The 17248-nt window shown below is 40.1% G+C and overlaps 1 protein-coding gene across 3 annotated transcripts in view; it reads right to left on the bottom strand.

Annotated features, from left to right (window-relative positions):
- GK (glycerol kinase) overlaps positions 1-10983 on the bottom strand; it is a 41331-nt gene extending 30348 nt beyond the window's left edge. For all 3 annotated transcript variants that reach the window (XM_072135902.1, XM_072135905.1, XM_072135903.1), the window contains exon 1: positions 10706-10983. In XM_072135902.1, the coding sequence (XP_071992003.1) occupies positions 10706-10783 (78 nt within the window). In that variant the 5' untranslated portion in view covers positions 10784-10983. The remainder of the gene's footprint in view (positions 1-10705) is intronic.
- Positions 10984-17248: the final 6265 nt, after the last annotated feature.

The following is a 17248-nucleotide window of genomic DNA, read 5'->3' as shown; positions in this document are numbered from 1 at the left end:
GCATTATAAGATTTGTGTTCTTTAGCCATTTTCCCCTTCTTCAGGTTAGGAGAGTGATTTTCAGTTCTCTCTGAGGTGCTAGGTGATAACTAGCAGCTGCAACTGTGCAGTTTGCCTCACTTTAATGATAAATCTGGGCCACTGTATGGCCAAATATGTGGTGTCCATGGATCTGTCAGCCAAATTTGATAGCCAAGTGAGCTTTTGTCGATCTACACCGAAGTGTACAACCTGGGTTTCTAGCTGTTGCTGCAATTGTTGGCAACAGAAATATACCTGGGCCACAACCTGTTCAATTACCTGGCCTTTCATTTCAATGACTCTGGAGAAGTTTTGTATTTTCACAGATCAATGACCATCTGTTTGGTTTAGGATGAGTTTATTGTCTTCACTCCATTTAGAGACCTTATCTTCGACCTCCCTATAAAGTTTGTCCTACCCATCCCTGATACAACCGACCATAAGCACATCATCCAAGAATTTTTGCAGGTGTCATAGGTCTGTCAGAAGTATATAGCACCACCTGAGACACACTGTTTTAACTAAGGGATTCACTGCACAGTTCCTTGTGTACTTTTCTTGGACAGCAGTAAAATCTCCTTGTAATGTCTCCCTCTAATGAGCAGCTGAGAAACATGGGGATGAAGGTATAATTGAGGAAGGATTTGAAAAGAAATGTAATAGTCACTAAAATACTGTTTATGATGTAGTCCGATATAATACAGGATTCATTACTACATGGATAAAAAATACTTCATGCTTCTAGTTTATCAGGTTCAGATAGCTTACCACTTTCAGATAAATGTATGATACAGAGGATAGGAGAAAAGGCTGGACCAGCTGGTTTTATCTAGTACTGCATGTATAAGATTGGGTGCTATTTAGGGAAGCACAGGATGATTTCATTGTTTGCATCTAATGTGTGAACATGGGTGGAATAACACATGGTCATCTTCTATATCTAAAATGGGTTTAAACATTGGCTCACATAAACAAATAGAGGAAAAGGACATTTGAGGTGATACAACCACAACTTTCTGCCAGAATCCACAAACACACATCACCTTTTGTTGTGTCCCAGAAAAGCATTATTTCAGGAACAGTGGTTCCATTTGTATTAATGAAAAGACTGAGTTAACCACTCACAGCATAAAAAAAAACAAAAAAAAGACAGAGAAAGTTTACATGAACAGCCAAACTGCACCAGATTTTTCAAAGTTTTAAATGGGTAATAATAAATTAGGTCTGCGAAGTCTAAGTTTGCACCTCCTTTTCGTTGTTGCTTTACAAAGTTACCTCCTTTAATTGGGCAACAACCCTTTTGTACCGATCGGAAAATTGTTTAAACCCTTAATAAACGTAGCATAAACCATTAAGGCAAATTTTTTTTACCTAAATTAAGACTTTTCCCAGTGTGTATATAAAAATTGGGAATAATACCTTATTAAGCTTAGAATATAATTCTGAGAGTAAAGAAGCAACTTAAAATTGCTTAAAGAACTAAATAAATTATCCACATTAGCAGCACCTTACTGCATTTGGACACTGGATTTGCAGCAGGAGACAAGCTGTTACATATAGCCTGGCCCCTGCTGCATCTGCTCGCCAGGCAGTTATCTCTTGCCGAGCAGTTTAAACTTTTAACTACCACAATTGTGGCAGCTAAAGAGAAAGACGGGGGGAACACAGTTGCCATGGCAGCCGTTAGGCCCCTTTCACACTTGCGTTTTTCACGCGCGTTTTCTGCACGTGCTTTTGGCGCGCAGAACTTGCATTGCACTCTGACCCATTGTAATCAATGGCTCTTTTCAGACTTGCATTTTTTTAACGCACGTTTAAATCTCAGCATGCTATACTTTTGCAAGTCACGCGCGTGAAAAACGCACCATACAAGTCTATGGAGATGCATCAAAAACGTATTGCACTCTGAGACACTTGCAAGTGCAATGTGTTTTTCACGCAGCACTTGCCATAGAAAAGATAGACCTCAGTCCTGAGTCCTTTCACACGCATTACCTGTGCGTGAAAAACGCATTGAAATTGCATTGAAAACGCCCGTGAAAAACTGAGAAACTGAACAAACTCTGACTGAAAACTGATTGAACTCTGATGCAAAATGTGCGTTTTTCACTGACCAAACCCTGTTCGCACCCTGATCAAACTCTGACGTGATCTGCAACGCAAGTGTGGAAGGGGCCGAAGTCTGACAAATACCTCAGTGACTGCCATGTATGGTGGCCTATTAGGCCCAGTCCAGGACTGGGTCTAATAGGCAAACTGTCGGTAAAACACTGACAGGGACAATACATTGCAGTACAGAAGGAATTTGAGCAGAGAAAAGCGAAAAAAAAATTCCTTTTTTGGCCGTGTCCTTAAAGGGAACCTGTCATCAGCAACTAACTAACCCCTAGCAGTATATTGTCAAGCAGCATAACACCTTATAGTTTTGTTTCTTTCATGGTCCAGTGTTGTGGAAAGCAACTTTGAAGGGAGATGTAAATAGTTTGGATAACGTTAAGGAGGCAGAGAAGTCAAAGTGGGGAGCTCTGAATGCCTCCTCCTCTGTGATCGACATCATGCATTTGACTTCAAGAGAGATGGTTAGTCATGCCTCTGGATTCAGGTCTATGACAGAAAAGGGGGCTTTCTGAGGAAGAGAGCTTGACTTCAGTGTTAAACTCTCTGCCTCCTAAACTTTATACAACCAATTTACAGCTCACTTTAAAGATGATTTTCTGGGAGGATGGAAACACACTGGCTAATGAAAGAAAGATGACCTGGAAGGTGTTCAGATGCTTGGAAGCACGTTGGTAGCAGTTTATTTCAGATAACAGGTTACCTTTAAGTTATTTAAAGAAATTTAGCACCAAGATAAAGGAATGTAAACAGAGCACACAGACATACTGGTGTGTGCCCCATCTGGCAGCATTCGCTCTTCTCTTAGATTCTTATACCCTTGTTTTTATGAAAAAAAAACTTTAAACAATTATGTAAATGAGCAGTAGCAGTAATTAAATCTAAAATAATCATTCTATTAACTGTTAGTGTACTCTCTAAGCCCCCATGTATGCAAGAGAAGGGTTGGCCGAATCTGATACATAGATTATCACGGATGTCTCCCTTCTAGGTCAAAGAGAAATAACTTTTTGAATGGGACAGAGGTGCCTGGTAGCTGCTAGGTCTCCTACTTTGTGATTTTGCAACTCACTGTATAGTGTCCGACTTAGTTTTTAATTCTCAGTGATCTTAAGTTATGGAGCATTACGTCACTCATACACCGGATACCCGAAGAAACATTATGCAAACATTCTGTGTCACTTAAGTAGTCATTCAGAAATATTTACACAATTATGGTGAAAAATTCCAAACGTTGACAAACAGTTGCAAAAGTTTTTATACCCCGTGAACCCTTTCTCATCTCTAAACCATACAGCCACATGAATAAAAAGCATTTTGTTTTATACTATGTGATTATAGCAACACTAGGTCTTAAGTATTTTTGACATGTAAAGAAAATTTATGCTGCTTTTGAAAGTGTTTGTTCTTATTTGTTCTTGTTATTTGAATGTTTGTGAACCCTTAACAATCAAACAGCATTATGGAATTAATAGTGTTATATTAATAGATAATAATAATTTCCATAAAAAGCTATTTTAGAAACATCCCCCAACAGGCTTGCAGCTTTCATATGAAGCTCATCTAAATTTTCTTTAAATTTTAAGAATACTGTACTTGATACTTTCTGTTGAAACAAAGTTTTAAAAAAATAGCATTGAGAGCTCCTACCATTTACTAGTAACCTACAAAGGTGTCATTAGCCGCCTCCCACTCACAACCAGAAAACCAAACTTTTCCTCAAAACCTGTAACCTACACAATTATGGGAGCAGTTTCTTCACTCACATACTCCATCCCCTTTCTATAGTAGATTGGCACTCTCCTGTGCCTCATATTTTATGTATTACTGGTGCAATAATACAAACGAGTATCTAGACAAATAAGCAGCAGGATTCAACATCAGGAACTAATGATCATTTGGATGTACCACAAAAGCTCATGTCCATACAAGGTGGTAATTGGTTGCAACCTTGAGACCTGCGGATTGTTACCAAGACTTGCAGAATCTATGTTATCAATCTAGGTCAAAGTTTGCAAATACAAAGCACTAGAAAGAAAACTAAAGAACTGTAGGACAATATAATGAGAAAATGAAATGGTTGTCCAGGATGTAAAAAAAGTATCTGCTTTGATTCCCGAGGCATTGTTACATCAGTCCTAGGACAGTGTCTTACTTTAATGTGGATGAACCGATACCAGATGAGGCCTAGACACACATGTGGCAGAATCTTGAAAAATCTTTAAACTGAACCATCACCCTAAAAGTCTATATCCACTCCATCAGTATTATGTTATTCTAGGATGTGGTGAAAAAAAAATATTTATCCATTTTGGGGGAAAAGATTTAATAAAACTTGTAATAAAAAGATATAATGTCCAGTATGAAATTATACAAATAATGAATTCTTGTTTTCACATTGGGCATTTTTAGCAGTTAAGTATACATTGTAATAATGTCTGTGATGATAAATGTTAACATATTTATAATTAAAAAGTGTCAACAATGCATATTAAGAGTCATGTACAGAAAAATGTTCTACAACAATAAATAAGAGGGGAATGAAAAGTATGTTTAAAGAGAACCCGTCATGCAAAATAACCCCCCTAAACTAAATATATTTTCATAAACTGCCATTAGAGAGCATTGCCTCTATCCCTTCATTGTCCCTCTACATGCCTGTAAACCTAAGCAATGAGGTCCTAAAGCTGTATGCAAATGACCTGTGAAATGTCCAATGAAGCATTAGCATATTCAAGCTGTCCACTCTATTCATGAGTGGGAGGCACAGCCACACCCCTAGTGCTTGACTGACAGCCTGTATAATGATGTGAGGCTGTATGATGATGTGCTTCCTGCTGCTGGTGGCCACGCCCCCTGCAGCCTGTGTGTGTAGAGGAGAGATACAACAGCTCCAGGCAGCCATGTTACAGCAGAACATGTCAGATTCATGTGTAGCTGATGTCTGTGTCTCTCACCTGTATATTAGGAGGATGCAGCATGTCAGCAGATGACATACACACACTAGCAATGCTTTACTATATATTACACACAGACATGAGCAGGGGGAGGAGAGGGGAGGGGTAACATCACTGCCTCTGACCATGTGACCAGCCTCATTTACATGATAAAGAATAGATGATTTTACAATGATTAATGTATGAAATAACTAAATAAAGGCTGGGATGGGATCCTTGTGAGCTGCTCCAACAGGTAGAGGTGACAGGACTAGTGACAGAGACCTGATGACAGGTGTCCTTTAAGGTTTGGTTCACATTACTTTGTGTACGCTCAACATTTACGTTGAGAAAGCTCCATGCATATACACTGAACGCATTATCATATCCGAAAAAGGCAGGATGAAAAGAGGTAGCTTATGTGACATATTCGCTTAGTGGAGGTAATAGAAGGCTACAGGGAGTGGATGCAGCGTATTGCATACCTCCTCGAGGCGTGCTCAGCAAGAGGGGGACCTGGTGATGTCACTGTCCATATAAGGAAAGTGACATCAGTGGGGAAACGACCCACGTAAATCAAATCTCTGGCTGCTGTACACTCCTCCCCCACCCGGATATAGACTTCTAAGCAGCGTGCAAGTCATGTGGGCATGTTACAAAATACAGATATTAAAAAAAAAAAAAACGTGGCTCAAGTTTCCCAACAATTTAGCAAGTTGGAACACAAACTGACACACCCAATAAAAAGATTTTCTGAAAACACCCATTAATATAGCAGATGAACAGGAAACCTTATGATTGTGACTAAAAAGGGAAACAAACCTCTTTACAGTTTATCTGTTCTTAAAGAGGACCAATTATGGTTTTTATTAAAGGGACTAACGGGGAAAAAAAAAGGGAAATCTAAAAAGATACAACAGAATTAGATATTTTACTTCTGTATCAGAACAGCTCCCCTTTCACACACATCCTTCTATTGCTTTTACATGGTTTCGAACTGGAAACGCTGCACTTTTCGGCCAAAAGCATGCCAACCATGACCATTCTAGACCGAGCAATGGCCAGATTTTACAGCCCACAAAGTGCAGAGGATAGGTATATATAATATATAGTAATATATGATGCAAGGAGTCCCTTCTCTCTGCATAGAACAGCAATGTTTAACTGTATTTCACCGCCAGTTAATCACATGTGCTGTACTAGGCCACCTGTGGCAATGAGATTGCACTTCCAGGTTCTCAATGCAGATGTGGAATGGGGCCCTCATTCTTGTGATTGGTGAAAGACCCTGTGGTTAAGAACCCATCTGATCTGTATATTACAGCCTATCCTATGGAAAGGGGATAAAAGTCCTGATCAGTTCACATTCAGTAATTGCAAGCTATTTAGACTCATCTTTGTCTAGATAATGGCAGACAATGGCCATTTACAGACATTTATTACAGCAAGTATTTCTATTATGCAGCAAACCTGTATATACCAGGATTAACTACTATAAACTAGCTCAAACATATTAAAGAGGATTAAGTAGAGATAAAACACTTGAGGTTATTATATTAGCTAGTTTACAAGATTTAAGGTCTCAAAATAATTCTTTGCTTTCACGCTCTTAAAATAAACCTCTACCAGATATTTTTTTACAGTATAATATGGTACCACTGAAAGGTACACAATATATATTTAATATTAATGTACCAACAGAAATGAACCAAAGGTAGATATTTAAATAAATCAAAGTTTAGATGCATTTTACTATGGAAATGTTTGCATTAAGTTACAGCAACAAGAAGGTGGAACTTCAGATCAGTCACTCATTCTTTATAACTCAGGGTAAAGGGCAACACTGTTTAACTGTTGTAACACCATAACTAAGGTCTGATGAGCAAGAAATCAATGAATAATCTCCTGTTCTTTACTTACAAAATACCAGTGAATTGACATTGTATAGACAGCCGTTACAGCATATAGAATTTTTTCTGGATTTATTTCCACTCTGTTTCATCTGCATTTTACTTGACCTTCAGAAATGGACTGCCACCTTCACACTGCTAAGTGCAGTAAACAGTGGATACAGCAAATGAGCCATGTATTAAAGTCAACACCATGTGTACAGCAGGTGCTTAACAAAATCCTTAAAATCCTTACTGAGAAAATACTAGAAGCATCAGACTACTGAGTAGTATAAGGCTTTTAAAACATTCAACACTCAAAAAAGTCTGGCAGATCTTGTGTTACTTTCTATGTGAGGGTGGGATTTGATAGAGGAGGAGACACTAAACTGATTGAAAAATAGTCTCCCACTATATATTTTATATTACATGTTGTGTTTATGTAAAAACCGTTGTTTTGATTCAGAAAATGTCTTCTAGATACCAACAGACAGATCTGTATCAGAATGTGTAGGCTTATATATTATAGTAACCCCAATCTACTATGTTATCTGAAATCACTTGTTGGCTACAGGCTTTACAGTTTCATAAACTTGCTCCGCTTCTTGAATTTCACAGAATGAACCTCGAATCATTAAACAGAACAAATATGCTGAGTGCAGCGATTCAAGGTTCATTCTATAAAATTCCAAAAGTGCATAGGGCAAGTTTGTCAGACCGAACTCACTCATAGGAAAAGGGCTTAGACCATGTCCATGTGTACTGTTTGAACTCCATTTTGAAACACAATTCAAAATGCACATGTGAATGTGGCTGAGAGAGGCGGTCTAATAAATCTGCTGTAAAATTGCCAATATGAATGAAAGGTTAGAGCCTTTAACAGACAACACCCGACACATGCTAAACTATAAATATGATGAGGATGTGGGAAAGGGCATGACGTACCCAGTAAAGGACCTAATCACCCTCATGCTCTTGTTTATATGAAAAAGGGGCTTTAAAAACTATGCAAATGAGCCTGAGGGGCTTTGGCCTCAACATCGATGGAGCCTGAAGTTCCTCAAACTTGTTTACATAATTGGTAAAGTTTTACAGAGCAGGCGCATACCTGCATTTTAATATGATTGGTTTACTATCCTTCATCCTGGTGGTAGATTTCCTTTAAAGAATAAATATATTTTCCAATTCATAGTTTCAATAGGAACATATCAATAACTAAGGATTTGTCCAAAGGTCACAAATACTACAAGACATAATAGGAACATGTTGACCAATGTTAAGAATTCTAAATCATGAGATCTACAACCTTACATCAATTTAATAAAAATCTTCAGGAATAATTGCAATGCAAAGCTTTAAATTAAGAAATACAAACTAAAACAAGGTCAACAATGTTGGTATATATTTACGCAGCATTTTATAGAAGCCATATCACAATCTGCTGTCAGATTGTGGCCGACATATGCCCTATATTTACCTGGATTCGGTTTAGAATACAGGGCATGTTTTTCAGGCTCCTGCTTGATTTAAGTATACACTAAGGGCTAGTTAACACAGTAGATTTTGCATCTGGAAAATCTGTACCAAAATCCATTGTGTGAGCTACTGCTTTGTGTAAATATTCAGTCCGTGTGTGGTGAAAATGCCTGTGTCCTGAATCTTTACAAGTTTTTGCCTTCAAATTATTATCTACAGGACCTTCAGATACACTCTTGCTGCCTTAATTTTATCTATGCATCAATAAAGAAAAGCAATTCCACAAGCAAGAAAGATACCTTTAAATATGGCAGGGCAATAACAGCATTGATATATATAACTGTACAAAAACCTTTGCTATACAGCCATGCCAAGGTTCAAAAGCAATAAACGCTGAATAGCAAGTAATTCAGAAAAACTAGCCATCAGCTTTAAGACTATGAGAAACCACTTCAAGTAAACTCATGCTCTTTAGATCGCCTTTGCTCATATTCAAATTATTATGCAGGTCTTAAAGTGAACCTGTCACCAGGAATGTAATTTCTAGCTGGTGTCAGGTTCCCATAGCCTATGCTAGGCTGATTTTAAAAATGCATTTGTTTAATTCAGATTAACTGGCTCACTGCCAGCAGTGTGTTGCAAGTCCCGGGAAGGGGGGGGGGGGGAAGCTGTGTCTCCTCATGCATTCTTCTTGGACCATCCCCCTTGGTCCCCTTTCTGTTCAATAAACATGAAAGTGGAAGGAAGCTGGAATAATGTTGAGTAGAGGAGACTAACACAAACACACAGGCTGCAGCTGCCCATCCCCAGGGACTCATCACATGCTGCTGGCAGGGAGCCGGGTAATGCGAAATAACGTTTTATAAAGTACTGAAATGAACGAGAACACTGAAGAAAATATTTTTAAGATAACAAAAGCTGTTGGAACCAGACACCTGCTGAAAACTACATTCCTGAAGACAGGTTCACTCTCTACTGACAGTATTGTCCAGTGAAGTAATTATATGGCATGTTGAACTTCAACATTCTCAATCCTTCTCAAGGGCTATAACTCATACTGTCCCCCTCTACCTACAGAAAACAAACAGCACAAAAATAGTAGTAAATATAGGCTGATCTAATTTTTTGTGCATGTTTGATAGCAGATGATAGAAGCTGAGAGGGTTTTCTATTAATTTACTATGGGGGCCAGGTCCAACTGACAAAAGTTATAACATTGTATCCACCAGATCATTTGATGATGTTCACATAAAAAGGGGCATTGTCAGTGTGCTGAATTATAGAAGCAGAACAATGAAAATGGAAACTCTGGATATCAAAAAGTATGAACGGCAACAGAGCCAATGAAACCACATTAATTGTTAGGGGTTACATTGGCCATTCATTCAGGTAGGTGCATAGGGAAAAGCTAGGGTTTGTAGAGATTCAGGACCTTTTCACCACACACGAACCACAAAAAAAAAAAAAAAAAAAAGGATTTTTATGTTCATAGTTATAAGTACATATTCAACTAAAGATTCTACCAATGAAACCATTGAAAAGAGCTCAAATAATACTGCACTACCGTCAAAGCACATCACTGGCACTGACTGGTGGCTGAATAATATTATTATACAGTTATACAATTCCAAGGAGAGCAAGTCTGATCCGATTGGAAGTAAACCAGATAATGACATGTGAGTCTAAAGTGTCAGCATTCAGGTGTCTGCCTGACCGCCAATAAAATCACTCCTGTTATCAGAAAACATGGAGAAGAAAGTAAATTTCAGCAGATGAAGGGAAAGAAAGATTCAATTTTTGCAGAAAATCCATGAAGGTGTAGCATAGTAAAAGAGGAGACAGTAATACTCACCCCTCAAGGCCCCTGCAGTCACATTTGAGTATTTTTCAGCACCTACAGCACCATACACCGACCTGTTCTCATCCTTCATCTTAGTACAACATTAACAAATTGTCTACAATATTATATATAATATATGATATTGTAAATAATTATAATATAATATTTCTATGTCACTGTAGAACAATCATCTCCTGCAAAACATTAAACCGGATTCTCTACCGGACTGGCAGCCTTACACTCTGGCACAGATGCCACATTTAATGCAACCTCTGGACACATAAACATCCTGGTTAACTCTTCAATGCCTGGGCAGAGGTGCCACTCACAGCTCTGTAACCAGAGGCAGCTGTGGAGCTTCTGAGATGTGGCCGGAGCAGGTGATAATAGAAGCCCGGGTCACACATTGGTGCACAGAGACCTCTTACCAAGAAGCGGGTGGATCCGGTGCCCTGGTCAATGGCCCCCACTAATGGTCCTAGAACAAGTCTGGTAGAGGCTGCCATGCTCTCGGCAGGGGGACCCGGGATAACTGTTCGGCCTCTCCCAGTTCTAATGCACGCTGCCCGGTGAGCCCGGCTCACACATAGCCATGCCACACAGGCCGTGACGTCACGGGGCGCTGACCGCGCTCCTCCAATCAGGAGCTGGAGGTGTGCGCGGCGACGTCATCGCCCTTCGTGCGCTAGTCACCGGCGGTGTACACACGCCTGTCTGTGTACGTTATGTCAGGCCGCGAGTCTTCTCTATAGGACTGAGTGGGGAAGGGACGACCTTGTGTGGAGCGGACATGTCCCCGCCTCCTGTACTGGCGCCCACACAGTGGAGCACATGTCCTGGCAGAGGAGTAATGTCAGAGAGGACGCGTTATACTGGTCTGGCCTGTCCTGTGCAGTGGCTGTCACATGTGTACTTGTATCTTGGCAGCCCCATGTAGAGCTATGCCAAGGCTGCCCAGCAACCTGCTTGTTGTGGACTACACACTGCAGTATAGCAGCTAGTACTGTGGTGCAGAGAGGTTGGCACTGGCACCAGGCTTGTCTTGTAATGTGACCTACTCATTTCTTCAGTCTCCTAGATCTCTGCTTGCTTCCATCAAAAATTAGACCGAGGTCAAGTGATTGACACACAGCTGTATGGAGGGCCAGACTGGGACTAACACCCACACTTTACCAGCTCACGTACAATATTGGTGTGCACATAAAAAAGTGGTATGAAATGTATTTTACTCTGTTCCACTTCTCACGACTGCGTACTACACGATTTATGCGGTAACATCCATTCTCTATGTGTGAAATAAACGTAAAAGGCTTGGCCACTTTAACAAGGTAAGTATAAGACCTTAATAGGGTCACCATAGGTACCTTGCACGTCCTCCTTCCCTCATCATGCACTTTATCTTGGTATTGTATGTATTTTTTATGAAATAAAGAGAAGACTTTTTGGAATATTAGTGAGTGCCACCCACCCCTTCACTTTTCCTTGCTCTCACTGTTTGTAGACAACTTTCATGTTGAAAAGAGCAGGGCCGGAGCCAGCATAAGTGTCAGGGCCCAAGGCTGCTGGGGGGCCCCACAAAACGGAATCCATTGGGGTGAGGAGGGCTGTATCTAATGAATCCATAGGGGGTGAGGGAGATTGGGAGTGCTGCTATTACTTATAATTGTTTTTGGCAAGGTAAAGGTGGCATGTGTGGGCATAGCACTACATAGCATAGCAGTTAGTTCAGGTAGGTAAATCATGGTAATGGACATATTTGTAAAAATACGCACTTAGCACTAGTGAAATGCTCGAGTATTTATATACAATATAATTACAGTAGTATGAAACATCTTAACCTACAAAAGGTGTCCACAATGAAGATAATACAAAATATAATTGATTTATTTAATCAATTAAAAAAGGGTACGGTAATACAAAATCAATAAATGGTTATACTAGTTTCATGATCAAGGAGTGATAAGGATACAGACCTGCACTAAAACTTGGGGGATATTGCCCACTAGATGGCAGTAAATTACTTTTTAATGTAAACACTGTGGTAAGTAAAAAAGACCACTCGGTAAACATAAGAACCACACAATTTCAATAGAAAAAAAGTCACCAAATATTTATTAAAGGGGCTTGCCCATGAAAGAAAGTTCTGAAATTATAACCCCCTAGTGACACAAAGATTTTTAACCCCCTTACTTTACATTTTTACTCAGGAACTAAAACAGCAATAAAACGATCACTCAGTGATGGTCAGTGTAAAATACCAGAGTGTAGGCGGGAATCGGGGTACAAGTTTATCTACACTTTTATTGAGCTATTGAACATTCACTAGTATCTGACAAAAAGATAGCTGAGATCCATGAGAGGTATATAACACAATGACATCCTGCTAACCCACCTTTTACACACACTGCCAGCTATAACACACACTGTCAGATCTGCTATATGCCTCCACCTTATCATGCTTGTAGTTTGTAGAGTAAGTCTGTGCAGGCTGCTGCTTGCGGGCAGGAAGTGTCTGTGTATGAGCTCATCTTGTAATGCAGAGGGGAGTGGCAGAGAGCACACTGCATTGCGCAGACAGGAGAAGCTATTTATAAAAAGAATCTGCCGACCATAGGCTAATTAGGCTATTATGTGAGGCACTTCTCTATTGGTCATATGCTGCATGTCCCTCTATATTTATACGTCTTTCTATGTTAAGCACTTCACTTTAGTCCTATGGTTTTGAGAAAGGGGTATAGCCCCAAAACACGTTAACAAAGGACAATTTTACATGCTGAAAATCAGTAAATACAATGACACACGTAAACCATCAACAATACCTTTTAGGTAAACAGTACCATGCATTGACCCCCAATTGTAGATTAAGGGGACAAAAAAAAAAACTACTGAATGGGTATTAAAAAAAGGGGAACACAATATAAACAATACCGACCAAAGGTAACCTTCCTCGGCAAAAAAAAAAAAAAAAAAGAATGTCGAAATAAGTGGAACTTCCTAACCCTGTGCAGATCACTGTGCGTATGTGTTGCTTCCTGCAGATATTGACTGGTGACGTGCCTGTGTGAGGTATTAACAGTTTAGCAAAGTTAAAGATAGATTGGTGGAGCTATAGGCTTTGTATTATTTGAACATGCAGCTGTTGTTTTTGTTAATTTTTACAAGCACCAAATTCTATAAACTTCATAAGAACATTTCTTTCTTGCACTCTTGTTTGTATTATGTTAATTTGTATAGCATCTCACAAAATGTTTAGAATTGTTTTAGATGAAGTACCCATTTTGACCAGACACATCCAAGAGAAGCTGCACAGCCACTTATTGCACTTATTCTACAGAAAATATCTGGTGGGATTAGGAAAGTAAGACATGACAGCTGAAAACCATTTTTGGCTAGGATCAGAGTGGAAAAGCAGTGGTGTGAAGACAAGAAGATATCCGTGTGAGTAAACTGTGAATCACTGTTTATTTTACATGAAGGATCCTGGCTTCAGGACAAGGACAAAGAGCTCCAGTCTGTCAAGAAAGAGGAAGCTGATTTCAGATTTTCTGCCTTAAAGGGAACTTGTCACCAGGGACCTCATTTTCACTAACGACAGGTTGCAGAAAACCACAGCATAGCAAATATACATTTCTGCCATTTTTAAGCATTTACATTACAATATAAATGTGTGTTTTAACTTACCTGGTTTCCTGACAAAATCCTATGTTTAGTCCCAGGGGTTAGGCTTTGGTTTGCATGCTTTTAAAAAAACAACATGTGATTTGTCTGTGCTGCTCACTTCTCAGCTCTCAGGCCCCACCTTTGTGCTCCAGTACAGCTCCCCCAAACCCCTACTGATGTCAGCTCACCACGCTTTGAGCTCTATTCCTATGAAGGGGCACAAATGTCCTTTCTAGAGTCACACTAAGAGGCTTAAGGCAAGGCATTTCTTCAGACGTCTGAAGCTTGAACTCAATTATCTATCAATTACCATGCTTTTTCTTTAACTGCCTGTATCTCGGGTACTGTAACTCAAAGAACCACAGGCATATTTCTAGGCTCTGTAGAACTGAAGTGGCACTCACCCTGCAGTCTCTAAAATTCTCAGGCAAAATATGACTCGCTGCTAAAAATGGGGTGGCTCTAGGAGCTGCTTACCTTGGTAAGCAGCCTTTTTTATGGGTGACATGTCCTCTTTAAACCATCTGACAAGGGAGGTAACATTGTGGTCATGCACTGCGCCAAAGGATTTTACATGACATGCAATGTTATCTCCCATTAAGATATCACCCTGTAGTGGAATTTAGGGAGGAATTGAAGATGATTCAGGGAAAAGGGCTTATTGATGAGACACAGTTTAGGAGCCACAACAATTTTGTATTGAGGCTTCTAAAATGTATCCTTGAGAAAAAAATTTTCATGTTTGAGGATTGTATCCTCCGCCAGCTGAGATGTACAGCAAAGGGGAGCACAGTGGCTCTCACATATGCATATCTTTACCTTGGCTTGTGGGAGGAGGTGGTGGTCCTCTCTGAGGCGATGATGGGGTGGACATCATCGTGCCACTATGGCTTAGATTCCTTGATGATGTCCTACTCCTGTGGACCTCTACAGGATCTGCATTAGCAGATTTTGTGTCTGCCCTGAAAGTGAATAATTTGGGCCTTAGGTTCAACAAGTGAAATCAATCGGATGGAGATTGCCATTTTGGATTTAAAAATTTGTAAGTCAGATACAAATCACCTTGACTAAACGGTCCATAGAAAGGACATAGCTACTAAGTCCCTTCTTCTCCTTCAAACAAAGGAGATGAGCAAAAGTTTCCTAGCAAGAGTTTTTCCAAGTGGGATGATTTCACCATTGGTACCCCAAAAAACCCGGACGAAGAGAATCTTTTTCACCTAATAGCCACCTTTGATGAACAACATGAAGCTGTGCAGGCCCTCCTATCAAACTATTGGAGGGTCCTGAGGGCAGATTTGGATATTAGGCATTCTTTTTTAGAAAGGTCATCAGTGACATTTTGGAAGGGAAAAAACCTATGTGATAGATTAGTCCATATCCATCTTAAAGCATTACTGTTAGGATAGGGTACACAAAAGACAGGGGATAGTGTGCCCTGAGCTTGCCCCAACCTCTGTCCCTTCCTATAGCCCCCCCACGCTAAACCGTGGGGCGACTACTTGAAGACTCGGAATATTCTGAGTAAGTGTGGATAAGGGAAAATACAAACAGACTGACAAACATAGAACATAAAAGAATCGTAAACAAGCCGGAGTCACAACTAGAGGGAACGTCAAAAGCAGAATCAGTAAGCAAGAGTCAAAGTCCAAAACTAGCCGAGTAAACAACAATATAGATACAGATACTGAGCAATACAAACTAGCAGCAACCAGGTGGAGAAAGGGATTTTCAAACACTGGCACAGGAGACCAGTGAAGCTGCAATTTATGCAGCCAGAACTCCACCTCCAGAACCTGATAGGTGCTGGACAGCATCTGGGAATTAACCCCTCATGGTGCAGAAACAACCAGGCACCAAGCAGAGGTTCAAAGTCCCAGCAACTCCTAGACAGCGCGAGATCTTAGCAGCCGCTGCCCAGGACGAGAGGTGGAGTTTGCGCGGATACGCGCCGGGGTTCGGAGAACACTGCTGGTACCACCAGAAGAACCAGAAGTCCCAGCAATCTCCCTAGCGAACCTGACAATTACCACAGAGAAAGACATGGCTAGATGTGAAAAGGCCAAGTACCTATAAATGTGGAAACTGTACGACATGTCCTTTCATACAGATAGGAACACCATTTGTGAGTGCCACAATAAGTATGAGATATGAGATCAGAGATTTTGTGACATGTCTAACAGCTGGTGTAATATACCTAATCTCCTGTTCATGCAATAACAGAGGATTTCCAGCTGGGGGATAGTTGGTTTTAGTAAAACATTTATCTTTATTATTACGACTTTAAATACAAAGATTGTTACATGGATGCAGCAATCACATGTATACGAAAGTAGATTTCATCCTACGCATTTCGGAATAGCTTCCTTATTTATGGCTAACCTAAAACACACTATGAGCCATATTAGCTCTATTTGGACTGTCCGCTGATGTCTAAAGTCCCGAGTCTTGAGGCATTGCTGCAGTTTTCTGCTGCCCCCACGCTAGCCACAAAAGCCTGGAGACCCTAGAGAGAAGGGAGATGCGGTTCGTTACCGCTTCTCCACTCCTCACAGCATAGCGCTGAATGAGTGTAATCTATGAGTCTTAATCTATTAGATCAGTGGTTCTCAACCTTTCTAATGCTGTGACCCCGCAATACAGTTCCTCATGTTGCGGTGACCCCAAACCATGTACAAGAATATAACTACTATAATATTGCCCCCTATGTACAAGAATATAACTACTATAATACTGCCCCCTATGTACAAGAATGTAACTACTATAATACTGCCCCCTATGTACAAGAATATAACTACTATAATACTGCTCCCTATGTACAAGAATATAACTACTATAATACTACCCCCTATGCACATGAATATAACTACTATAATACTGCTCCCTATCTACAAGAATATACCTACTATAATACTGCCCCTATGTACAAGAATATAACAACTATAAAACTGCCCCCTATGTACAAGAATATAACTACTATAATGGAAGCTTGAGAAAGAAAGGCCATCGGCAACAGGCCAAAAAAGTTTGCAGTAAAAAATACAAAAAGTGAGCTTGTTAGAAACTGTGACCAAGCTCACTTGTTTCTACTACAGGTTTTTTGCTGTCCATGTGTACTGTGACCAAGTTCACTTGTTTCTACTACAGGCTTTTTGCTGTCCATGTGTACTGTGACCAAGTTCACTTGTTACTATTACAGGCTTTTTGCTGTCCATGTGTACTGTGACCAAGTTTTGGTTCTGCTGCCCCCAGTTTTGGTTCCTCCCCTGCTGCCCCCAGTTTTGGTTCCTCCCCTGCTGCCCCCAGTTTTG

Source organism: Engystomops pustulosus, chromosome 2 (genome assembly GCF_040894005.1).
Source record: "Engystomops pustulosus chromosome 2, aEngPut4.maternal, whole genome shotgun sequence".
NCBI lineage: Eukaryota > Metazoa > Chordata > Amphibia > Anura > Leptodactylidae > Engystomops > Engystomops pustulosus.
Note: the sequence above shows the minus strand (reverse complement) of the source record. Positions and strands in the feature narration are given on the sequence as shown.